Consider the following 26,625-nt stretch of genomic DNA (forward strand, 5'->3'; position numbering starts at 1 on the left):
CTTTCAGGCGCTGGGTAGGCAAGATCCACAGAACCTCTCTGGGCATCAATTTTCTCAGCTGTGAAAGTGGGACAAAAATAGGTCCATCCTAAGGCTGTCAGAAGAATTAAGTGACATAAAATATGTACCCCCCAGGGTGGGGCTGGCCATATAATTCTTCGCCTTCCTTTCCTTTCTTACCATGCCTCTCCCTTCCTCCGTACCCACTCCTTCCTCCAACATGGCTCAGGCTAAAATCAGCCCAACTGCTCTTCTTCCTGTTGAGTTATTTATAAGTAACTCTGGCCCCCTGGGAGAGGCCTGAAAAGGAGGGCTGCTGTCCTCGGGCTTGTACACTGGGCCGGTGGTGACAGGCCTGTGTGATCAGAGGGCGGTGGCTTAAATAGGGTAGTTCACACTCAGAGCCTCGTTTAGACGGAAATGCTGTGCTGCAAGTACTTTCTTCTAACACTGCAGGACTTTTCAGCCCCGGCCACGACGTTTGCTGTCGGCTGATGGAAAAGTCTTCCTCAATTTATGGTTCATACCCCATCCTTCTGAAGTGCTGGTTATGTTCAAAACGCTGCCAGAAGAGGTTTGTATTTTTTTAATGTGTACCAGAATAGAAACTGGCTTTTTTTTTTTTTTGGTCTCATGGTTAAACATCAATTCCAGAGAACATCCCTTGTTTTTTTCAGAGACCTCTAATAACTGAAGTCTTTTCACAGCTCCTAACACTTTTGCCTGCTTTATTATAATTTCTCTTGGGCCTCATTATTTCATGATTTCTGTTTCTCGCTAGTCACTAATGAACATTAATTCAGGCTTCTGACATTCCTTATTAATCCTCAATTTCCTCCCAAACTCTTCAAGAAAATCCCACCCTGATGCCCTGAAGCTAATGAGAGGTTGAGATTGCACTTGCAACCCAGCTGGTTACCGGTTTTTGAGGGGTTGTTCTATGCACCTAACCTACTGACAGAGGGTGATACTGGTAATTGTTTTTTTTAAAGTAGATATAGAAACACATAAGCACTAGCTAAATAAATAAAATTTGATGTTGAAAATGGCACTTGGGGAATATTCTGATTTTTCTTTGTAAGTAAAAACCTGTTTAGCAACCTAGGTTTCTCACCCTGTCTTTCATTGAAGAATTCTCAGATTTTTTAAAAACAAATATAAAAACAGTACCTTCTGCAGTTAGATCATAATTTTTAACTTTTCCTTCACTTGAACATGGATATTTAAGATCCAAGGTTTGATTTTTAGTTATGTGTTCGTTTAAACTATGTGGATAAATATCTATACTTTGCTTGTAGATATTCACTTAGAACAATGTTGTCTGAATATGAGTGCCTGCTATGAATTTGTTTGTGACCCTTGTAATTCATTGATGGTCATGCAAACATGTTTATGGCCATGAATGACTTTAAACAAAGAGACACATTGCATTAACCCCCTATGGGAATTACTTTGTCCAAAGGTATGTAACCCTTGTTTGTAAATAGGTTTGCTGTTCTCTTTTTCAGATGTTATCTTGTATATGCTGTCCACGTGTTTACCTAAATATCCTTACTTAAAGATATTGTCCCTAATCATACTCATATATTTTTATATGCCTCTTAGAAACTTCCTCAAACTTATTTCCTTATGTTGATTTTACCCACAGGAAGCTTTTCGAGCCTTAAAGCTAACTCTACAGCTAATGGCTCCTCTCCATGACATTGTGGCCTACTTGTTCAGTTTTGCTAAACTTGGCAATTGTCCCGCGTGTTTTGAATTTCCTCTAAGTCCTAACCCTTTGAGAAGTGACTGGGGTGGAACCGAGGGCATTGGTAAGTGATTAAAGGTGGTTAAAATCACCTTCAATATTTAGCTGAAATTCTGTGACGCTTTTAATACTTGGAAAGACAGAACAACAATATTTTCTCATAAATGACAGTAATAAGAAGGCCAAAGGAAAAGTCTCATTCTATGCTGTCTCCAAACTAAGTGCACATTCATCTGATTGATTCCACATTTATAGGCCACACCACAAAGTGCACAAGTTTTACCCTGCCTCTGCCAGTTGGTCACTGCAAACTGGACACTCTGCTCTCTTGGGCTGATAATACTGTCTCGTAGAGATGTCCTGTGGATTGAAACATATGTAAAAATTCTAGAAGGATATATAAGCCCCCATTAAATATTACTTTTCCCTCATTCCCTTTCATGAACTGACGTGGCAAGGTCAGAGCCAAGCGCCTGCTGTTAAGAAGCTTGCAGACAGCTTCGGCTAGCTATCAACTACCTAATAGGCCCACAGCAAGCATGAGCGAGGCTTTAGTTTTATGTGCTCAGTGCTAATCAGTGAACTCTTAACTCAGCACCAGGCCATAACACACACATGTGAGGTAAATTAAAGACACTGAAATGTTTAGTGAGCTACATTTATCAGAAACAGGGAAATTGATCTTAATAATGTGACTCCCATCCAAATTATGTCACTAGTCTTATAAATATTAATTAATAGCAAAATCTTATAACATAGTGGCCAGGGATTTCAAAGAATGAGAAGAGGCAAAGAAATTAAGTAACACATTTGTTTAAACCCGGTGGTCTTAAAAGAAATGTGATATAATCTGAATCTGTTCCCCTCTGGCTGGTGGGTGCATAAAGGAAATACGTTTGTAGGAGACCCTGGAGTTGGTGGCAGGTAGATTTGCATTGCGCTGAAGAACATTCAGATGCGGACGCAGGGAAGGCACAGGGGTGATCTGGGAGAAAGACGGATGCGTGTCTGAGCAGAGGCAGCATGAAAAGGGGCGGCCACAGGGCTACCTCAGCAGAGACACAGAATTGTTGCAGACTAATGACCTCTCACAATGACTAGCAAGTCTTCAAGATAAGCCCCAAAAGGTTAGAGAAGTTCCAAAGCACTCTTAGATCCTTTTCTTTTACTGGTTTGGGGGCTATTGTAAATGGGGTTTACTCAAAAAATAAGCTAAGACACTCTTAGGGGAGCTGCTGGGTGCGGGAGGGTGTAGGCACTCGGCTTTAAACAAGGCGCAGGAAAAGGGAGGACTGCCAAGAAAAGTGCCCTCCTGCCCTTGAGACGGGAGGCAGGTGTTACATGGAGATGAAAAGGAAGCCCAGAGAGCCAGAGCCATGTTTCCAAGCAAGGTCACCACACAGGAAGTCCTGCAGCAGCTGGGAGTACGCAGTGCCCTGGGCAGAACCTGTGGGGAGGTGATCTGGGGACAGTTGCCCAGATAGGGGGAGGAGTGGACTTGGATCAGTGGAGAAAGTAGGAGGGACGGTCCCAGGAAGACAAGGACAGAACACTGGTGAAGGCAGCAGGCAGGGCTGCACATGGCCATCCAGAGAAGTGAACCCACCAATCCACCAGCGTGGCCCTGAGGAACAGTGGGAAATGAGGCCCAAGTGTGGAGGACCTAGAATTTGGGGTGAAGGGAATTGTTTCCTTGCTATTTATGTGCTATAGACCTGGAAACCATTGAGATATGTGGGGCTCAGGCTTTCCAAAGTGTGCAATTAGAGATGCACACCTTGTCACGTTGCAAGCAAAAACATTTGTGTTCAGGGAGAATGTGCAAAGTATTGCATGCTCTGCTATGCTGAAAATAAAGAGCAAACTGAAAAAAAAATCTCACTCTAAGATAATCATCTTTTTAAAAAGACTGGGCAGCTTAGTTTCTGGCCTCATTCCCAGAGAAGGCGAAGAGAACAAAGGTGAAAGATGAAATGAGACTCTGTTCCTTTAAGCCATGTCAGAACTATTTAGAGTTAGATAAAATTACTTTTGTGGACTTATATGCTTTAAAATATGTTTAAAATGGCTACTCAGAATTTCAGTTTTTGGTCCTCCCACTTGGTTGAAGAAGATAGGTCTTAGATGCTGTGGACCAGCTCTGAGGACACAGCCAAATTCTCTCATTCCTGAAAGCGGGTGACTTCCCGGGGAGTCCGCGTGAAGCAGAGGATGTCATCAGAACGTGGGAATTTACACTGTGATTTCCTTTGTAAAGGATCAGGAGGCCAATTAAAGCCCGAATACTACACACTGAACTTAGGGTCTCAGGAACTCTCAAGACAACTAGGAACAAAGTGTCCCGGCTCTGAGTCTTCACGCGGAGACAGGGCCACTGTGGTCTCTCTCTGTCTCTCTCTCTCCGTCCTTGTCCCTCTCTCCTCTCTCCATGTCTCTCTCTCTCTGACTTCCCAAACAGGACCCTCCTGGGGAAAGACATGAGAAAAGGCTCCTTTCCTGATCTTTCCCAGCACAAGGTCCGCCCCACCCCCACCCCACCGCCATCACTGATGACCACCTACCTGCCCCGTCCTCACAGCCAGGCTGCTTGTCTTGCCCATCTGCCACCTCCCCTCCCACCAAGCACTGTGACCCCACAAAGAAAGGAAAGCCAGAATGAGGATTTTAAAACCAGTAACATAACAAAGGAGGGGTAGTCCCGCCTCCACATCTGCATCTCAATGATAGCGCCGTCGTGGGAACTATTTCTATCACTGTTTTGCTGGGAAGTGATCACATGCCAAAGTATACAAACAGCACTATATAAACAGTAGAAATGATGAAAAGAGGAAAAATTACCTATAATCTAACCATTCTAGCAAGTGTAATACTTTTATTTATCTTTACTCCCTTCTAGCCCTTGTCCAAATATATTTTACATTTACATTTTACAGAGCTTCAATCACAGGGTTATGTTTTTTATAATCTCCTTTTTTCTCACTGTCATGGCAAAGGCTTATGGACACTTTCCCCTGGTTGCTGCTTAGCCTGACAGAGCATGTTGCTTGTAGACCAAACACACCAGGCCGTGAGCAGATGAGGCTCCCTGACCCCCTCTCCTCCCTTCCCCCACCACACAGGTTCCTGTGCCGCTCACTCTAATGCGATTCCTCTTCTCTTCAGCCCAATAAGACCGTCAGATTTAGAGGAGTAATAAAGAGTTTGATGATTAGACTCAATCATTTGGAGCTGGAAAAAGAATAAAAACTTTTTTTGTTATATGTAAAACATCAAATGATTGTGAAATCTGGATTGTTTACCTTTCCCTAAGCCAAGAGAATATGTTACAAGCATTAACAACCGTTTTCAGCCCTGGACCTGCCCTCCCAAGCTCTCGTTTCCCCACTCCCACATTCTGCTCTCCAGCCAGAAGTTGCTGGAGGAGGCCCAGTACTGGGCTGGGGAGGGTCAGAGGGTTAGAAGGTCTGGAGCAGTTGTCAAGAGAGAGCATCGGCCGGGCACGGTGGCTCACGCCTGTAATCCTAGCCCTCTGGGAGGCCGAGGCAGGCAGATCGCTTGAGGTCAGGAGTTCGAGACCAGCCTGAGCAAGAGCGAGACCCCGTCTCTACTAAAAATATAAAGAAATTATCTGGCCAACTAAAAATATATGTAGAAAAAGTTAGCCGGGCATGGTGGCGCATGCCTGTAGTCCCAGCTACTCGGGAGGCTGAGGCAGAAGGATCGCTTAAGCCCAGGAGTTTGAGGTTGCTGTGAGCTAGGCTGACGCCTAGGCACTAGCCCAGGCAATAAAGTGAGACTCTATCTCAAAAAAAAAAAAAAAAGAGAGAGAGCATCTCCGGAAATGCCCTGCGGGTCTCCAGTCTCACTCCTGCCTTAAGCTACATATCGCAGCATAATAATCAGCTTCACAATCCTTCCCATAACAGGGATGTCCTCTCCTGGTAGACAACTATCACTGCTCTCACGGGGCGGTGACGAGCATTTCAGACTAGCTGACACTCTGGTCGCCCTGTAAGCCCAGGCCTGCTCCCCGAGGGCTCCTCATTTCTGCCGTGCTCTCCTGTGCTGACTAGCTCCTTCTCTGTGCCAATAACACGTCAGGACAGCCATCCAGACACAGGCCAGCTTCCACAACCCACACTGAGTACCCTAAAAGGCCCCTAAGTTAAATTTTCATCTACAATGAACATAAATTTATTTATATGCAGCCTGCTCTTATGGTGAGGGTCTAAGAAATAAGCCAGATAGGGGTCCTCCCACACCTACTCTTAAAATGACTACAATCTGCTAGGATACATGTGCATGTGTGTGTGTCTATCTACATATACGTATGTTTTACTTGCTTTGGATGTTCTTGAGTCTTCTTTCATCCATGAGCCAGTGACAAGGAGAGCCGATTTGGATAGCACGGCAATGAGAAATGAGTGCTAATTTATAATCTATAATAATTTCAAGTCCCTAATGGATATACTGAGGACTATACTTTCCTAGTCCTTGTAATTTCTCTTTTTTGGTCTATTTTGAGACCATAGCCTTATAAATTTTAAAACTTCCTTTCAACAGCATGCTCTTATTGTGCTGAAAAGCAAAGGGAATTTTTATCTTCCTGAGGGAGGAAGGAAGAAAAGAGAGATAAATTAGACCTTGGGTCTTAGAGCCGTAAGGCTTTGCTGGTCTTGCAAAACATATAATTAGTACACCCACAAAGAAAGGGAAGTCTGTCTGGGTGACAAGTTGGCTCTGCAGGTGAAATGATGATTTACTGGGTTAGCTATAGGAGCCTGTATTTCACACTGAGGAAAATGTCCATCTTCTAGGACATGAGCTTCAAGAACTACAGAAAATGATTGACAGCCTCGAGAGCCCCCAGGACCCTACGCAGGTGGCCCAGGTGCTCCTCCTCCGGAGGGAGGTTGTGTTTCTGCAGTTTGATGCCGCAGTGAGGCATCTCATCCGGTAAGGGCGGGAGCACTAATCCTGTCTAGCAAATTCTGCTGGGCAGGTGTTTGCTGAGTGACCATCTAGGGAGGCCACTCTTGGCAAGGTTAGATAATGAGCTTAAAATAGTCACGGGCACAACCAGATCCAGAACACTGTAGCCACCAAATGTGTCCTGCTGCAAAGCCCGTCTGTGTAGAACATGTTCTTGTTGGATAATAACATTCTTGATTTTTTATTAAGTGTAATTTCAAAACCGTTTGTGTAACAATTGCTGCTTTCAATGTTCAGGTTTTATTGGGAGTGATATTTTTACACTCCTGAAGATTATTATTTCTAAGGGTTTTGTTTATTTTTTTCAACCTTTATTTACTTTTCAAAAAGACAGAATTTTCATTGCACTTTTAAAGCTAATGGCATTGGCTACCAGAAATTTATAAATAAAGTAGTCTACCTCTAGCCTTGTAGGTACCATTGTATTAAGTACTCCGCATAAAAAAGGAATGTTTTATTTGGCTAATTAATCATGACTATGATGGGAAAATTAGTTTGGATTAAGATTCATAATGTTTCTAGTATAAATAAGTTTTGTATGGGAGGGGGAGGGGGTTGGCCCTGGGGGGTCTCTGCTTATTCTTTGTCAAAATTAACTGTTTTGGGTTAATTCCAGTGTGAGTATTCATCCAGTGAGAGGGCCTCTCCCCTGTGGGTTGCAGTTGCTTCCCGCCATTAGCACGAGCATCCTTAGGGAATGGAAATGTGGGAATTGTACCAAACTGTATTTTTCTCTTTCTTCACTGCACTTTTTTTACTCTGATCATCAGGGGACCCTTGGATTCAGAATGTAAATTCAGCAGAACCAAAAATCAGGCTAATTTGTTTTCTATTTATTGACAAATAGCTTCCTGAGCCATAGCTCAGGTACAGGCAGTCAAGCAGGTGAGATGTAAAGCCTCTGACTCATTGTGGGGATGGCCATTTGTTAGCCCCCTGGGCTCTGAGAGCCCAAGGTCAGGATTCTGAAGGAATTTACACACTGGCACAGAAGCAGGAATATCTTCCAGAGGTCCTTTCTGGATTCCTACTACTCAGGGTTCAGTTTGGTGCTGCTCTCCCAGGGGACCCACTCTGCCTTCCCCTAGAACTGCTTTACCAGGGCTTTCTTTGTCCTCACACCCTTAGTCTGCAGAAACGGAGGACATTGTGTCCTTGCTCTGGTTTCAGTGTATTTTTCAGAGGCTCTCCTGGGGACCCACTCAGAAGGTACAGCCCACGAGTTCCTCATTGACTACATCTCCCTGGCCTTTTTTCTTCCCAGCCCTTTGGGTTTTGTGTGTTTGGGATCACACAGCTAGTAAGGGGCGGACCAGAGTTAGAACCCCAGTGTGTCTGCCCCCGAAGCCTGAGAACTACACTGGAGACAGAGCAGCACAGGGACAGAGGAGGGGACTCTGGAGAGGGGGCCTGTGTGTGTCCCCACTGCAAGCTGTGCTCCCGGCCAGGCTTACTCTGCAGCAGCTTGGAGGGGCCTGAGAGTGCAGGGAGGGCCCTGGCTTTCCCCTGTGGGTGCTGAGGGTTTAATTCCTGAGGAAGAACGAGGACCAATTTCCTGTGTTGGTAAAGGTCTCAGTTCTCTGTGGGGCTGGAGGACCTTGCTTCTCTTGTCAGAAGGGGACACAGGGGTGGCTCTCTTTTGTCCCCTTCCCTATGAGTCCCCACATGACTGGTTCTTCCTCTGCAGGGGCTCCTAAAAGTGACAACATTGTCTCTCTGGCCCTCTGGCCAGTTTATATACCCTGTATTTTTTTTTTTCTTGCAAAGATGGGCTTTGATAGAGGGCCATGAAACATTTACATAGGGTATTTTATCTCATTTGTCTTCTTCTTGTAAAATAGGTCCAATTAGAGAATTGTATTATAATTAAGTGACCCATTCTGCAGCCATTTTTTTGATGTTTTAGGAAATACTGGGGCAGTGAAATATCATTGGCTTTCTGGTCACGGGTGGGTGTCCACTGGAGGAGGTGCTGTAAGGTGTTCTCTTCCAGTACGGAGACCCGGCTCCCCATAGCCTAGGGGCTTTGTCTAGAGTTTGAGTCTGCCGTCTAAGGGGCTTGCACTGGGGGGGTTGTGACCACACAGATTTCCCCAGTTTTAACTCACAGAATATTCTTAGTTCTTCCTGTTGCCATCACACGCAGGGCACCCCAGAGTGGAGGTCCTGGGGTGCTGAGAGGATAGTATGGGTTGTTCTTTTCTGGACTGTGTGCAGTCTGGGTGGCTCCCGGGAAGTGGTGTTGAGGAGGCAGTGGAGTAGAAAAGATCCGGCTCAGGCAGCGGGAGGGTGGGCGGATGGATTAAATGGGTGAGGTGTTCCCTTATGAGGGGTGCACTCTCTCTGTTGTCTCAAGGCCCCCACACGCCCCTTCCTCATCAGACCCACAGCAGCCTGACAGGGATTTCTGTAAGGTTGAAGCCCAGTATCTCAGGGGCTGCCACAGACTAGAGGGAGGGGAGTCAGACTTCACCTTCGCTCAGGCCACAAACGAAGACAGTTAGTCCTACGGATACACCCGACAGGGATCAAACCTGAAGACGATTGTTCTCGTCTTTCTGTCAGAGGTCCCCCTTGTTAAGATGGATGGAGATTTCTCTCCTAGAACTGAGGTGGAGTCCATCCTTTTCCCGACAACCCTGGATCCCTTAACCTAGGTTCTAACCCAGAGTCCTAATGATCAGACGCAAACTACTCTTTTAGTCAGTCCACGGAGCCCACTGCCACTCACCGCCTCAAAGGAGCGCTGAACATAAGGTTCAGGCAGCCACTTCTGCTCGCTCGGGGAGGGCCTGAGGCCCCAGTAGACTAGACACCGGGCGGGGGTGTCCCGGGTCCCTCTCCACGCCCCCCTCTAGCAACTTAGAGAGTTAGCCGGGGCTTCCGCAGCCACTACCTCCCCCCTTGGGAGCCTGAGGGGAGAGGTCAGGTCGGGGCCTGGTCCATGGTCCTACCCAGGGCACCAGATTTGTTACCCGCAAGACCAGGGTTTGTTTGCCTGGCAAGTCACAAACAACTCTCCCCAAGAGTGCAGGTCTTGATCAGTAGGAGTTTTTATTCCTTGTAGCAAGTTAAGGAGAGCCCCGGGAATATTTTCTAAAGCAGTGTCTCCGCGAGGGAAAGTGGCATGGGGGTGTTATGGGGCAGTAGAGAAAGGAAAAGACGTGTCACATCACATGTAGGGGAGAGGTTCCCGTTGTGCGTGTGTGCTTAGTTAGTCATGTTAGCAATAGGTTGCATGCTATGGTAATGAGGCTGTAGTTTATCCTGGGGTGGAGATGTTAGCATAGTTTGAGGAAAGTTTACTGGAGTTTATCTGGAAGCAGCCAGCGTCTGTCAGGTGCTAGTTTTAGCCATCTGGGTAACCACAGACCTCACAGACAAAAAGCCTGTAAAACAGGTTGATTGTCAAGTTGGCCGAATTTCCATAGTCCCTGGAGGCCCTCTCTTTCTACTTACAGTGGGAGAAAAAGGGAAGCTGAAAGATAAGTATCATCTATTTTGATCATTTTGCTTAGTACTGAACCTGCAAACAAGAGGAAGTCCTTAATAATCAAAAGAGACAGGAAGTTTGAGATAGTTCCCTGGCCCTTCCCAGAGCTCACCAAGACTGAGCAAATATGACGTTTTACCCCAGGAACTTTTCACCTATATAAGCTGAAGGCCTCTCCAGAGTTTGAAAAGAAGGAACTGACCTCTTACCTGGAACAAGAGCAGCACGCTTCCACAGAAGCGGGGTGGAGTGGGATGGGGGAAGGACATGGCTCAAGGACAACAGGACAGCAGCCCTGCGGAGTCACCTAAGATCTGGCTCCTGTTTCTCTGTGGCATAGATCAGCTCAGATTGCTGGTTAGGCACATGTTTCTAGGCACAAAACATTTCACTCTGCCCCTGTTGACCTGACCTCTGCCAGTTTAGGCAAAGGCCTGATGGAAATCGGTAGCTTCCTCGGATGTGTTGGACTCACACCGCCCAGGGCCCGTCATGCACCTCTGGGCAAATCCACCCACCTGCTGGAGTTATTTATTAGCCAGTTCAAGAAACGCCTGAGGGATGGAACTGGAGACCATCCTCCTGAGCAAATTATCACAAGAATGGAAAAACAAACACCACATGTACTCGCTATTAAATTAGAACTAAATGATCAGAAAAAATGAACAAATATCATCATAATTAACGAGGGTATAGTGGGTCATAATTTATTAAACCTTTTGCCTATTAAAAAGAAGAAAAAAAGAAATGCCTGAGGATTGAGCTTATCTTTAATGCCAGGTGAATCAATCACTTGCATCGAAGGTAAGTGCTTAGTTGGTACAGTGGTTCTAACCAATCTCATCTATTTAAGTCAGGAGTTGGCAAACTCCTGCCAGAGGTCCCTGACTGCTTTTGTATAGCCTCCGGGCTAAGGATGGCCTTTACCTTAAATGGTTGCAGAAAAGTCAATAAAGTGATAGTATTTTGTGACACATGAAAATTATATGGAGTTTGTATTTCAGTGTCTATAAATGAAGTTTTATTGGAACACAGTCATGCCCAGATAATCCATGGATTATCTCTGCTTTTGCAGTACAACCGCAGAGCTGAACTGTTGCAACAGAGGCTGCAGGGTCTGCAAAGCCGAAAGTATTGACTATCTGGCCCTTTAAGAAAAAGTTTTCCATCCTCTGATTTAAAGAATAGAATTCTTTTGCAATTCAGGAATAGAGGAAAGTGCAAAAAAAAAAAAAAAAGAAGTAGTCCCTCAAATGTACTTTATAGAATAGAATAAAATATATGGCATGGAAAGTACCTCTACTCTGAATGTATTGTTGACGCTGATGTGTTGATGTTCAGGGTGATTAGGGTGAAAAGGAGAAACCTAGAGAAATATCCGGACATCAAAGACTCTCTAAGGACAGCAACACCAGCCTCTCAGTTCTTGAATGTTGGTTGTTTTTCTCTTCATTTTTGCAGTTATTTTTATTTTCATGCTCGCCTACCTAGTGTCTCTAAACATGAGGATATGGGGCATGCTTCACATTGTTGGGGATTTCGGGGAGACACGCAGAAGGCCTCGTGTGAGCTGCGCCTGGCTCAGCTGGTCTCCAGTGCCTGAGAAGCAAAGAGCCATATCTTTTGCCTCCACAGGGCTACTTTGCAGGTTTTATGATATCCTTACCTCCAGGGAAAACTGCAGCATGTGCCCGTGAGTTCCCTGCTCCGCATGGGTTGAACCAGCTTGCCTGGTATCATGCCGTGGGTGACACTCTCACATGTAAGATGATTGGCCTTCTAGGAACATCTCGACAGCTTATGGACAGTAAGCTGGGGGAGTGGGGCAAAGCTTGCAGAATTAAGATCTTCTAGTGGGTGGCCGGGGAGACCTGCCTTTATGAGGGAGTGGCAGATGGCAGGTGTAACATTAGCACAAGTGACAATGGGCTTTCATTCTTACCACTCTCCCTGAACCCTGAGTGCAGCTGACAAACTGTGCTGGTGAGGCCCAGTCTGAAAGAAGGCACAGGCCGGATTTGCCAGCTGAGGGTCTGAGTGGGTAGTCACAGGGCTCATGAGCTGTTTTCAGTATTTCCAAAGGTGAGATGAAAAGGACACATTTACACAAAAGCTTTGCAGGTAGAGAAAATGTCAAGTTCCTTTTTTTTTCCCAAACTGGAATCGTGAGAACTGTGTGAGATAAGGGGAGAGGAACTTGCTTTGGTTGAACTCCCACCATGTGCCAACCCTGTGGGGTATTTATTATTTTCACCACTTTTGAAAATGAGGAAATAGAGATTCAGAGGATAACTTAGCCAGAGTCACACGGCTTGTTACAGAAGAACTTGCATTTGTACTGTCTGCCTGACTCCAGGGCCCTGTTCCTTTACGCCATGTTTCCTCAGCCCTTCCTGCAGCTTGGGCTGGAGCCTGACATGGATTTGATTTAAAAACAGGAAAATACTTACTAGATATTTAGTAGAAAAATCTTTCAAAATATGGAATCCACAAAGAGGGAGAAAATCAAAGAAGATGTAGTTCTAAAAATGCTGGGTATCACCATGAAACCCCTTTACATAACATTACAACATGCAGTTCCCTAATAAGCAGTTCCACTGGGGGTGGCGGGGGAGAGGTGAGTCCTGGGAAGGACAGTGATCCAGACTGAGGCATTGGGGAAGTGAGAAAAGGAATAACCCATGTGATCAGTGGCGGGGCCTATAATCTGACTCTGGTCTCTGCAGAGAGTGCCTCATACTCTGTGATTCTGTAGCAGTGACGTTTACATCTGAACTGCATTGATATTTTGAAAGTGTCTCCAAGCAGCCACAAATTAATAGACGTAGTGTGTGCATGAAGCTGTGTTTGGGGCTCTAAAACTCTGCCAAGAATTGTGGTTGCGTCTAGCATTTGGTCGTTCCAAAGTTCTACACAAACTTGCCAGTCAAGGGCTGAACACATAAGATGTGAACAAAGCTGGGCCCAGAGGGAGAGAAAGAGAGAGAGAATATTCCATGGCTGGTGGCAAACAAGCAGGAATGACAGGGAAGGAGCCAACCAGGGAGAGGTTGTGCCAGGATACTCTGCTTCTGTGCTGTTGTTTTAGGATGAAAATAGCTGTTTCTGTTAGAATCTTCTGCTTTTTGGCACCATCATTTTAAGAGGACATATATACCCCATAGGTGCCATAAGAGAGATGTGTATGTATTATATAAAGTGCCTGGGGAGTTTAAAGGAAGGTGTGAAGCAGCTGTTTGCACCCCTACTCCCCCCCTCCCCCCGCCCCCGCCACCATCAGCCCTACTAGGCTGGAAGGTCAGAGTCCGTGGGAGACTCACCTTTGCTTCTCAGACCCTTCCTTGGCGGGGACCCTGAGTATCATCAGAAAACACATGAAAGATGAGAAACAGTAGAAAATGTTTATATATCCTTTGGGCAACTTCAAATGATGGCAAGCTCCATCCTTGAGCTATCATGATAAATCAGGAAAATGATAAATCAATTATTGTCTGTGGTCTGAGTGTATTGCAGTACTCAATTGTCTTTTGTTGATTCTCATTAAAATGTAAAAAGGGTGATATGCTTTTTACACTAGTATAATCGTTCAATGTGCAAATATAGAGCTCCCTTTATCTGTCTTTGAACTCAAGTTCCCAAGTCCTTAACTTCTGCCTGGTGGCAAAAAGATTCAACTTTTCCAATTCCCTGTCATTTAGGCACACTTGGAGTTTACAAATGATCAGTTTGAGATTTAAAATCAGTGACTTCAAGCTTCTTCCCCTTTCTTTTTGTTTTAACTGCCTCCTCTTCATCCTGTTGGGGAGGGAAGGATCCACCCTAGGGTTACACGGATGGCTGCGCACAGGACACCTGATGCTGGACAGATGGGATCAGCTGTAGTTTATTAGTCACAGATGCAGTCCCGGGGAAGAGGACGTCGTATGCATGCAGGGCCACGTGGGAGCAGAGCGAACAAGCAGGGGCTTTGTAATATCGAGAGAGTGTGATATTTCCTGGTTCCCACAGGAGGACATGACTGGTTTATTTGAATAATTCCGTGATCTGGCAGGGAACTGAAACCACTACTCTGGGATGAGCAGGAACTGCACGTGGTCCCTTTGATAAGGAGGGTTATTAAACTAGGAGACCTTATCTTTATCTTTGGGAGCAGAGTTGGCAGGGGGCGGGGCTTGTGGTTAGGTCATTCTGAGCTCTTACGATTTTTCCAGATGTCAAGATAGCACATAATATTCAACCTTAAGTTTGGGCCTCAAACTATGCCCCTTCTCCTTCTCCATTCCTCTCAGAAGGGATCCAAGTTCCTGGGGTGCTTGTAAATCATCCTGGGAGTCGGGGAGGAGCAGCCAGTGCTCCCTCTCTGTTGTGGGTTAGCTGGCCCACCCTCAGGCCTCTTCTGGTTGGCCTGCTGTTCAGCACCCTCCTGGACAGCCACTCGCAGGGGCTCAGGAACTCCCAGGTCTTTCCCCCACTTTGAGGGTCTGCTAGTCCCTGGAAGGCCACCTCATTCCTGTCAGTGCTGACATCTCCCTCAGCCATCGCTAATCTCCTTCACTTTGGTGTCTGCTGTATGTGGGACTTGGGGCACTTCTGGGGGATCCAGGCAAAAGGTGCCTTCCTCTCTGAGATACCGTCCCCCCAACTTATCCTGTGTCAGCATCTTTTCTTAGGCATCCACTAGAACTAAGCTCTAGAAATAGTCTTTCCTTCTTTGTTAAGCTCTTATTTCCTTTTGGGCAAGAAAATCATTCTAATTTATCATGCATACTTCCTTCTCTCTGACTTACGGTATAAATTTCATGCTCTAGTCTTCAGAGTTTGTGGTTTTTGATATACAATGCCAAGTTTTGTTTAAAACAAAACAAAAATTTTTCTCTCCCAAACATCAAGAAAGTTTAAAATTTGGTTTACATATCAAGAACTATCATTTTAGCCATTGGTCTTAAAATAATCAATTCAACAAACAATTGATATCTTTTTTTCTAGAGTTACAGCTGACTGTCCAATGCAGTAGCCATATATGGCTATTTAATTTCATTTAAATGAAATAAAATTAAAAATTCAATCCCTCAGTCACAGTAATCACATTTCAAGTGCTCAACAGCCACATGTGTTCAGTGGCTACCGTATTGGACAGTGCAAATATGGAGCATTTCTACCATTGCAGAAAGTTCTGTGGGATAGTGCTAGTCTAGAGTGGTAATACATCAAGCTTCCCCTTGAGGGCTGTGTGTTAAGAGGGAAGATACGGCTGAGAAAGAAACCTCTTACCATCTCAAAATGTTATCTTGCTTCAGTATCTTTGAAGAAAATGTTGAGCTTTAGAAGCTTAAGTGACTGCTTTTAATGAAATTTCCCACCATGTTTTGGTAGAAGAACATTTTTGGCAGCTGGAAACGTTCCTGCCTATCAGTCTGTCACAGACTGCATGTACCATGGGCTGCCCCCACTGAGCAACTCCCTCCTGAAGAGCATTTTTGCTTCACAGCTCAGCCTGCCCCAGCCACTGGATCCACGGAGCCCCCAGGTGTGTTTCAAAGGTATTTTTATACTTCTAAAAGGTGTTTTGTGAGGAGGGGATTTTGTCACTTTGTTTCCATTTGGTTTAAGTTTTGCAAAGGCTCTCAATGCTTTAATGCCCTCAGCGGAGCAGTGCTGGCCCCAGGGCCAGCTGTTAATCCCAGAGTCTCCTCCAAACGCTCAACAGGCTCATCTGGGCAACAGCTTGTCTGCTCACAGCTGGTATCAAAAGAAACATTTAATCTTTTCCATTTAATAAACAGTCATGATGGCAATGACAATACATAAATTAGGTTGGCAGCTGAGTTTTGAATAACCCTGTTTACAGTATGTTATTGAATGTAATCCTGGCAACTCCAATGGCTCCTAAGCAGAAGCACTATTACCCACCTTCTACAACTAGAGTTCAAGGGTCAGGAAAGTCAGAGATCAGACTATGGGAGAGTAATGGCAGCACCAGATCACAAACTGTATTAGTTATCTATGGTTGGATAAAAAATTATCCCAAAATTTAGCAGATTAGAATAATAAACATTCATTATCTCACACAGTTACTGAGGATCAGGAGTCTGGGAGCAGCTCGGGTAAGTAGTTCTGGCTCAGGGTCTCTCCCAAGGCTGCAATCCAGGTGTTGGCCAGGGCTGTAAGCATCTCAGGGCTTGACTTGAGGACAATCTGCTTCCAAGATCACTAATGTGGCTGTTGGTAGCACCAGAAGACCCGCTTGCAAGCTTATTCATGTGGGCGGCTCCACAGAGCTTCCTTACAACATGGCAGATGGCTTCCCAGAGCAAACAGTCCAAGAGAGAGCAAGAGAGAGAACCCAAGATGAAAATCAGTCTTCTTATTACTGAATTTCAGAAGTGACATCCCATCACTTCTGCCATATTCTGTTTGTTAGAAGTGAGTCACTAAATCCAGCCCATCCAAGAATTAATCTCCACCTCTTTTCTGGAAGAGTATCAAAGAATTTGTAGACATATCTAGAAAACCACTTCACAATCCCAGGTCTCCAAAATCTCCAACTTAATGTGCTGATGTTATAAAGCTAAGCCAAGTAACACCAGCATCAACCCCAAGAAAGTACCACATTTCAACCTTCATTGGCCCAAGCCTTGACTGTCATTTAGACCCAGAATGGGATTATATGGTGACTGCTGCTCCTGCTGCCTTTGGATGTTGTCTGGGATTAGGTGGATATAGAGTCCTGGCTCCCAGCTATCAGGATCAACTTCAACTCCAGGAATTGACTAAAGCCAGAACCAGGTCTGAAAGTGTAGAATGGGGTCACATAGGCAGGCCCACTAGCTCCAGGGCTGCACCCGGTGCTGCAAGGGATAGGGATGCCTTGGTTGTTGGACAGTGATGTGGAGAAGACAGAGACCCATATGCACCTAGAACTGGAGCACAATGGTGATGAAAGACAACTTTTTAAGGTTCCAAAGATTGAGAGCATTTGAGTAAGTTTATTTTTACTGATTATAAATATGTCCCATTGGTATTATACTATTCTGGAACTTCTGAACACTGGTGCTGATTAGTTACACTGAAACCTTAAATACTCTTCTGTTTCACCATCTGCTGAAAAAACAACGTAAAAAAATAGATTATTACTCTCTCCTCTACCTCACTAGGGACTATCTATCAAGAAATATTTCCACATAAATAAATCATCCAACAGTGTTTTGGGGTACAGACACAGATACCCTATTCATATACAGATGTCTATTATTTATGAACACAGTACAGCATTATCATGTTTATTATTTGGTTCTTTTAGGCATTTGTGCTGTTCCCTTGGAGAGCATCTCTGGAAGACGGAGGACCATTCCCAGTTATGAGTAGCAGCCCAGATACCCTAGAATATAACATGCAGGTAGGATAGGTCTTCCCCCTGCTTGCAGAGAGAACTGAAAGCAGACTGCAAAGCAGGGTGTCATTGGGTCCACAGGTCAGATCCTCCATGCTCTTGCCAGTGATGAATACTTTGTGAGATAAGTAGGGTGTTTGGTTATGAAGCTGTAAACCCAGTGCCACAGGTGAGTCATGTTGTCTTACGACAGGAGAGAATCATGGTTCAGCTGGTATCAGCCTTGGCTGTAGACTCAGGGGAAGTTCTCATGGCAGTAGTGGTCTGGGAGAGTGGCTGTCATCATCCCCTGAGCCTCTTAGGGAAACTCTCAGGCTGGCAGCTCAGAGGCAAGTGACTCCTGATCCGTCTACAAGCAGTGGTGGGAAGGGAACTTTTTAAACAGGACTCATAAAGAGAATTTCTTTTTATTGTTTTGTTTTCCATTGTTAACTTCTTCTAATTCTTTTAAATTGTTAGTTTTAATTATTATATGTTTTCCCCTGATTAAGTAAATATTATTGTATTTTATTTTAAAAATAGAAAATATAGAAAAGTGTTAATAACAACATAAAAATTAACTATAAATTCACTTCAAAATAATAAGGAGGTGGGGAGTGGATGGGATAGAGCAGGACTGGCCATAGGTGGATGGTTTTGGGGGCTGGGTCATGGGAACTTTTGTTTGCTTTCCTATATGTTCAAAAGTCTCCACAAGTAAAAAGGTTTTTTTAAAGTAAAATAGGAAAAGTGGTTTTAAAAAAAATCAATAATAGTCCCAACACTAAGAGACAATTACAGTTCACATTTTAGTTTTTTCCCCAGTATTTTCCCTATGCATATATGTATTTATACCTATACTCTGAAAGGAAAATTGATATCACACTGTACATTCACCATGTACAGATCTGCTGTAAGGGCTGGGAAACTTGTTTCTGCCATACAGAGCCAAAAATCTGATATGGTCAAAGAAGACGTTAAGCTAGAAATGTTACTCTGGTTTTTATGGATTTGCTAATAGTTGAGAGAGTGGGCTTGTAAATACAGTTTCTCTTAGTTTTCTTCCCAGAAACCATATGTAAAGGATACACAGAAGTCTTGACATAGAGGGTGAGTTTGTTTGTTTTTAGCTGTGCCTCTGTGGGCTGAGTGACAGTGACCGCAAGGTGGCTCATGGAGAGTTGGAGGGCGTGCAACTGCTGATGGAAGATGTTCTGAGCAGCTATCACATGACCACGGAGGGGGCCCCAGGACAGCAAGCCACACTGGACAGAAACACACAGGTATTCTTGGCAAATAGTCTCCATCATTGACCAGTGCTATATTGTACTGAAGGACCGTCCTATTTGGGAGATGGGTTAGAGAGCTATGTCTTTCCCACAGGCTTGGGTTCTCATCCTCATTGTTCAAGTAGCCCATGGACTCCAAGGCAAGCACTGCCTCCTCTGGACTTAGCCCGGAATGCTATTAATACTATTACTACTATTGCCTGTGAGTTGAGGTCTGTTCAGTGTGCTTTTTATGTATTAATTTATTTAATCCTCATAATAATTCCATGAGGTAGATACTTTCATTATCTCATTTTACAGATAAGAATACCAAGGCTCAGAGAGGTTAAGCATGGCCAAAGTTACACAGTTAATGAGGAAAGAAACTCAGATTCCAACCCGACAGTCTGGCCCTGGGGCTCCCTCATACTCTTATTGTCTATGTTGCTCCATTCCTCGCCCTCTCCCTAGGCAAATGCATCTACTTTTATGACTTTGATGGCATTTATATGCGATGACTCCAAAATCTGTATGTCTAGCCCACATACCAATCCTAGCAGATTCATATGTTCACCTGCCTGCTAGACATCTCCATTTGTTCCATCTCAGAGACAGTGTGTCCTAAGCTGAGTTCATTTTACTGCCCTAAAACTTGCTTCTCCTCCTGTGTTCCCTGTCAGTCCACCACCACCTGCCTAGTTGCCCAAGCCAAAAACTCTGGCTACCATTCTTTTTTTTTTGAGACAGGGTCTCACTCTGTCACCCTAGCTGGAGTGTAATGGTGCCATCATAGCTCACTGCAACCTCAAACTCCTGGGCTCAAGCGATCCTCCTACCTCAGCCTCCTGAGTAGCCAGGACTACAGGCTCATGCCACCAAGCCTGGCTAATTTTTTTTTCTGTAGAGATGGGGTCTTGCTATGTTGCTTGGGCTGGTCTTGAACTCCTGGGCTCAAGATCCTCCCACCTTGGCCTCCCAAAGTGCTGGTATTTCAGGCATGAGCCACCACACCTGGCCCATTTTTAACTTCTATCACACCCCACAACCAGACATCAAGTTTTACTGTGCTATTATTTTAATATCTCTCAAGTTTGTCTGCTTTCTCCATCCTCCCTCACCACCCCCTTCCACCAGTCCAAACCATCATCATCTCCTATTGCTGCGCTGTGATCATGACCTCCAGTTGGATTCTATACACTTACTGTCACCTCCTTCCAATCCATTCACCAGGGTAATATTTTTAAATGCAAACCTGATTAATGTCACTTCCCTCCTCATAACCTTCCATGGCTTCCAAATGCCCTGGGAAGTTCAAATGCCTTAACCAGACCTTCATGACGCGGCTCCCACCAGTGTTTCTACCCTCAGCTTCTTCCAGTTTGTCAAATGCACCATGGTCTAGTCTGTCCCTTCTTGCAAGCTGATGGAAAACCGCCCTCTCCTCCCTCTTTCTACCTCATCACCTGATTAACTCCTACTCATCCTTTAGATTTCAACTTCCCAACCACTCTCTTTAGGAAGCTTTTTCTGATCTTCCACCTTTGAGCTGATGTTCTTGTGTGCCAATTAGAGTGCTGCTGCTGCAAGTATTAATAACAGGTTGTCCCACTGGCCATAACTTACATTAAAGAAGTGTGTTAATCTTTCATCACAGGAAGTTGAGAGGGAGGCCGTTCAGGTTGGTGCGGCCAGTCAACAGTTGCCTCAAGGACTCAGGCTCTGCCCTCTGGGTGTGTCAGCAAAACATCTCCCTCCTCCCAAGATGAAAACAAGAGCGAAAAAGCTTTCTCCTTGAGGAACTGTATCTTTTCATCAAGGAGGAAAATATTTTCCAGAAGCCTCCAATAGATTTTTCTTGTGTCTTTTTGGCTAAAACTGAGTCACAAGTCCACTTCAGGCCAATCAGTAGAAAAAGAAGTGGACTTACATGTGCCATCTAAATTTCCCCATGAGATGTTTCACCCAGTGTGATGATTTGCAAAGCTGGGTATAGACCAAGTAGTGTCTACGATTAAGAGACATGTTGGGCCCTTTGGTCCCTCTGTTTGCCACTTTTCAGCCTGTGTCTGAGGCATTACCATCTTTTCCTGTCACCCCACACCAACCCCCACCTTGTTCTTTATCCTGTCTCCTGTCCCTTCTCCCATGCTTTAAAACACTCAGGTAGAGAAGACTTCTCTTAATATGAACATATTAACAAGTTTGCTTTAATATTATTATTCATTTTAGTTAGCATTATTTTATTGTATGTTTTTATTCAGGAGTATTTAGCTATTCATAGACAATAGGAAGCACTAGGACTCATACTGCCCTGAGAGTCAGGACCCCTGGGACAAGTTCTATGATCTCTCTAGGCCTCAGTCTCCAAAGCTCCAAAGTGAAAGTGACAGATTAGCCCAGGACCTTTAAAATTGTGGTCCAAGGAGCCCTGGGGTTCCTCAGAGACTCTCTGGGGCTTTTTGAGCAGAGGGGGCCAATTATGTGGCCTCTAGGCTGCCCCCTCTTACCATGCTTGGCCTGGTCTGTTGAATATTTTGGGCCACTGTCCAGATTTCATTTAATGAAAGGGTTCTGAGGATAAAATACAACCTGGAAATCCACGGAGTAGCAGATTGCTGAGGGGGCAGGACACAAGATAGAGGGGCTGCCAGCTGTCTATAGGAGTCACCCTCTTCTGGGTCTTGCTTGACAGTTCTTCCAGGGACACTCAGACCAACCCTTTTCCTGGCAAACAAGCCTTTCTTTCTTTAGACATGTTAATAGCACTGATGAGGATCCAGTTTTTCCAGGTTGTTCTTCCTGTTCCTAGCCAAGAAACTTGAGTGTCTAAGGTATTGTCACCTGAATGTTCTCTGAGGCTCCTCTTGTCATAACATCATGGGATTTGCCATCCTGATGTGCCAAGGAAGGCTCCTTTTTCTGTGACTGAGACGCTGTGGGCAGCCTGAGGGCCTGGAGTCAGGTCCCCATTGTGTCCATCGCTCTCTGGGTGACTCTGGCACTCACACTGCTGGCTGCAGGAGAGCAGAGACATGAACACCTTGTTTCCTCCACATCCTCCAGGCCGAACATCAAAGTTATCCTCTATTAGTCCATGGTCAATAAACAAGGATTTCTGTAATGCTTTCAGCCAGATTGGTCCAAAGTGCCAGGATTCAGAAGTCAGTTTCGAAGTAGCCCAAAGGCCTCCAAACTGCGGGAGGGCCCATGCGATGCAGTGAAGTCCCTCGCTTTGTTGAGATCATTTCTGATACTGTGGAAGCAGCTGGAAGTACTAAAGGAGCACTGGGGCCGACTCAGGCTGCAAGGCCAGGACATCAACTCTGTCTCTCTCTACAAACAGTTCTCGGAGCTCTATGAGTGAGTGTCACTGAGGCTGAAAGTCACATCAATGACTAGAGCCTGGGGGTGAGCAGATCCCAGCCCCTTAATCCCAGGGTGAGGTTTGGTCCACGAATCCTGGTACAGCCAGCGCCACTGAGTCCAGTAGAAGCCGGCAAGTGTTCTCTACAAACAGTGCTTTACGGGGAAAACTGGGTTGTGTTCACACGGGGACAGGGCTGGATTCCACTGAGATATACTGTATATCTTTTACCTGTCCCTGGAGTCATCCCTAGGAATTTAGCTTATGAAATGACTCTACAGTGCTGACTCTAAGCTTTTTAGCTCCTAGGATCCCAGGGAACACTGGGTGGAGAGCTGCTACTCACTTGCTGCCTCGTTAGACCCTAGGGCTGAGTCTCTGAGAGTGCACAGCACAGCCGCCAGAGGCTACGGTGTGAGCAGCCCGAAGCCTGAGGTCTGCCAGATGGTGGGGCATCTAGCAGCTGCAGGCCGTGGCTGAGATGACTTAGCTGGCAGGAAAGACACGTTGCTTCTGCCACGTGTCCGTTACCAAACCAGAATTTACTAAGCACCCACCCACTCCCTGGACCTTCCTAAACTTAAAAAGGTTCACTATGGTGTAGCCAGATTGTCTGTTTTGTGAAGTTATTATAGTCAGTGTTCCTGATAACTAGGGAATGAGAAGACTTGTCAATATTTTGAAGAATGAAGACCGAAATTATATGCACCTAATGGGAGAAAGCCTCAGGGTTTCATATTGACTAAGGGAATGGCAACTGTGATGAATTTAGATGTTGGTGTAGGTATCTGTGAAGAGGTTGGAGGTTTATATGTGGTAATAGGAACTAGAAAACCAATGAAAATAATTGCTCGAGAATCAGAATGAGAAAAAATGTTTGTTTGCTAATTTCTGTCTTTCTTCCTTAATAGGAGTGACATTCTCTACCCCAGCATGAAAGTTTTAGCCAGGCAGATGGGGAAAGAAGATGAATTTGAAGTACTTACAATAAATAGTCAGTCTACTCTTCCCCCAAAAGGAGCTTCAGAAATTGAAATAAAAGCTCAGCAGGTATGCAGGAGCTATTCTGAATTTGCCTTTGAACACTGGCTTTATGGCATTGGCATGTAAAACTACAGATATACCCAACTTGTCTTTTTGTCTAAGAAGTTAGGTATAAATGGAAGGGTTGTAAATCATTGAACAGGCTGGGGGCGGGGAGACTAAGTATTTAAAGGCATGTGGGTCTTGGATTAAACAAATAAATACCCCTGAATGTTTCAGTTCTGTAAGTCTAGATTTTCATTATGTTGATTTTCCTCAAATTGAGGTGCACCTTCACAAGAAAGGCAATAGAAAATGTAACCACTACTATCTTAAACATAAAACCTAGCATACAAGTATCCACATGGAAATGAAATATTTTAAAAAGCTCTTTATAATTGTTTTTCTGAGAATAAGAAAATGCAGTTTATGCAGTAGCCCATTCGGTGTGTGTTAGGGGATGTGTGTGGAGAGAAGTTGTTTTCCCAAGTCTTTGTTCAGCTTGGTCCTGGGCACAGGCTCTCCACCGCTGGGCTTATCGTAGCAGCAAAGCCTCTGACTGTTGGTTTCAGTGCAGAGATGCAACTCCACTGAGCCACAAGGAGAATGCAGCCCCGGGGCCACGCCCATGGCTTACTCTTCTGAACTCAGGTTCCTCTGGGGTCCTTCTGCAGAGAGAAACATGGGCCCCACGAGCACAATGGCTAGAGTGAGGGGTCACCGTTATTGGAACAGAGTTTCTTCTTGGTCGTGTATGGAATTTTAAATCTTCTTGTGAAATCCTCCTTAGTATCTAAACCAACTTTCAGACCTGAGAGCTTCTCTTATAGACAGGTCACAAAATCCTGGCCACCTTTAGAGACTCCAGAAGACATGAGGTCACCTCAGGCATTGAACACTTTCAATGTCACAGAACTTGGTAAAAAAAAGGTTGTATTTTATCAAACAGGATGTGGGCCAGAAAGAAAAGATATTGGTCTCCAAAAAGGTCTATCTACCCCCTGGAAAAACTAGGGAGCCCTAGAATGGAAGCCCTCGTTCTTCCCGGGGAGAGAGTAGCTGAGCAACAGGACCTAGCCCAAAGCCCTTCTGGGGGAACTTGACTTAGGAACCCCAAATGCAAGCTGAATGTGGACAGTGACCCTTGACCTATGCTTACTCTAGCTTCAGAAGATTCTGGAAAATTGTGAAATTCATATGATCCAAGAGGTATTGACAAAAGTTAACAGAGAGATGACACTGGTTTTATCAGAAAAATCCAAGCAGGAGTGTACTCTCCCTACAGGTAAAGTGTGCTTATTTTGTTACTTCACAAAATAACTATTGGTCTTTCCTAATTATAAAAGCAATCGATGTATCCACATTCACTGAAAAAACAAAACAAAACAAAACACCACTGCAATGCCCAGAAAATGATATAAAAATTGCCTGTAACACCTCAACCCAGAGAGAAGTACTATTAACACTTTGGTGTACTTCAGTGCACTCAAAACGCTTAAAACATACTTTAATTTCAGTCTCAACAATACTGATTAGCTCAGAACTGAAGTAAAGTTGAAATGAGGGAAACACATAAAGCCCTTCTTATTTGTAATATATATAAGTATATATATGTGTCAAAATCTTACAAATGCTTATATTTAGGGTGGCAAGGCAATCAAATTTTTTTCCTTTCACCTGAGGCCTAAATTCAGGGCCAGAAGCGCACTTGGGGTTTCACATTCTGTGGTCACCATCTCGAAATTCTTAATAATTTTAACTTGGAATTTGTGTTTTGTAAGTGAGATCCAGTGAGTCAAAGGAACACACACCTCGGAGGCTTGGAGCCTTGACTCACGCATTGTCCCACCTCCTGCTGCCTCCCAACCTCTCCGGGAGGCTTCTCAGCCACCTGCTCCTCTGCTCTCTGGCATCCTGGGCGTCCCTAACCTCCCCCTCCCCGGACACCCCCAGCAATTACTGCCACCCTCCACCTGCTGTGGGGACCTGGGCACGGCGTGTGCACCAGGCAGTGTCTCAGGAACCCCAGGTTGGCAGCACCTCGATGTGTTCAACAGGTAACTCAGCGAGGGCAAGCCTCTTGCCCACCCCTGGGTACCTAGAATCCCCCGGACTGAGGTTGCAATGCCCTTGGGGGCTGCCTCTCCATAGTGGATTGGGGCAGTGGGCCCGTGGGAAGGGGAGATGCCTGGCCCAACCTCTCCACCCCTGGCCAGGCACGGTGCCTCCGTCTGGTGGCTGGTGGGTCATGGACACTCATGCACTGAGTCCCAGGCGGGGCGCTGGTGCTTACAAGGGTCTCACTTGCCCTGCGCAGGGGAGTGCAACATTGAAAGCAAATAAAAACACTATGACAGGCCAAGAGAGAGACTGCAGAAGAAAGGGAAAAGTTTATATTTTAATACCTGTTGCAGCCCTTTTTACAGCTAGTTTGAACAAGAGGCCCTACATTTTTATTTTGCACCTGGCCCCACAGATTATGTAGCTAGTTCTGTTGGAACTACACCGTCTATTCCTAACTCCTAATAATTCTGTAGGAAAATCCATAACCTTTGAGCTAGCGAGGAGTTGTCTGATTAGCAAAATAAATTAGGTTTTCCTTTTGAAACAAAGTCCACAGGCATTGTAATGTTAATTAATAACCTCCGTCCTCACCTGAGTCATTGTAATTTTATCAGTGCTTGGAGTAACTGGATTCGGTTGGCTGGGCTTTGGGAAAAGGCTGTGCAATGGCAGGGCAGGCCTCTCCCCAGCTGGGCGTGTCTAAATGTCACCAGAGAGCAGAGAGGGGTTGAGCTCTAGTTACAGAACATTTAACAAGACACAAAGCGCCTGTTGTTTGTGCTGTGTTTGCTGCATCCAGGCGGCTCCCTTCCGAGTCCTTGGAGAAAATCCACAAGCACGCAGCAGGTGTAACCATCTGCACGTTTCAGAGCTGTGGTTCTCATGAGACGCCCGGGTTGAGGGGTTGGGGGAAGCATCTTTGCCTGGTGGGTGTGCTGCCTCGTGCAGGGTGCCTGTCAGCTGTGCTTGAAAAGGGCCTTGAATGTGGGGCCAGTGGGGGTCAGGCAGAGGGGAGGGGGAGAGTTGTTTTTAATGGTGGTGGTAAGGTTGATATTACCAAACCTGACTTTGGCTGGAGTATACTGGCCAATTCTAAACTCTAATTTGGATTCTATACTTATGAAACTTTTAGAATAAATGCCAACATTGAGGAGGGTTTTGTTGTTGTTTTTTGATTTTGTTTTGGTTTGTTCTTTGGTCTGTCGAACATGACTCAATGTGGAGGCCGGGGTCTCCTCTACTGAGTTCTCCTAATACAAGTGGCTGAGTCTTCACTGTGTGCCAAGGGTGCTTTTCCATATA

The 26,625-nt window shown here is 45.1% G+C and overlaps 1 protein-coding gene across 7 annotated transcripts in view; it reads left to right on the top strand.

The window, feature by feature from the left end:
• LOC123633144 overlaps positions 1 to 26,625 on the top strand; it is a 153,384-nt gene that overhangs the window by 95,903 nt on the left and 30,856 nt on the right. For all 7 annotated transcript variants that reach the window (XM_045544145.1, XM_045544146.1, XM_045544143.1 and 4 more), the window contains exons 28-36: positions 457 to 574; positions 1,649 to 1,814; positions 6,568 to 6,706; positions 15,609 to 15,762; positions 17,536 to 17,631; positions 18,735 to 18,887; positions 22,003 to 22,232; positions 23,148 to 23,286; positions 24,424 to 24,544. In XM_045544145.1, the coding sequence (XP_045400101.1) occupies positions 457 to 574; positions 1,649 to 1,814; positions 6,568 to 6,706; positions 15,609 to 15,762; positions 17,536 to 17,631; positions 18,735 to 18,887; positions 22,003 to 22,232; positions 23,148 to 23,286; positions 24,424 to 24,544 (1,316 nt within the window). The remainder of the gene's footprint in view (positions 1 to 456; positions 575 to 1,648; positions 1,815 to 6,567; positions 6,707 to 15,608; positions 15,763 to 17,535; positions 17,632 to 18,734; positions 18,888 to 22,002; positions 22,233 to 23,147; positions 23,287 to 24,423; positions 24,545 to 26,625) is intronic.

Source organism: Lemur catta, chromosome 2 (genome assembly GCF_020740605.2).
Source record: "Lemur catta isolate mLemCat1 chromosome 2, mLemCat1.pri, whole genome shotgun sequence".
Taxonomy (NCBI): Eukaryota; Metazoa; Chordata; class Mammalia; order Primates; family Lemuridae; genus Lemur; species Lemur catta.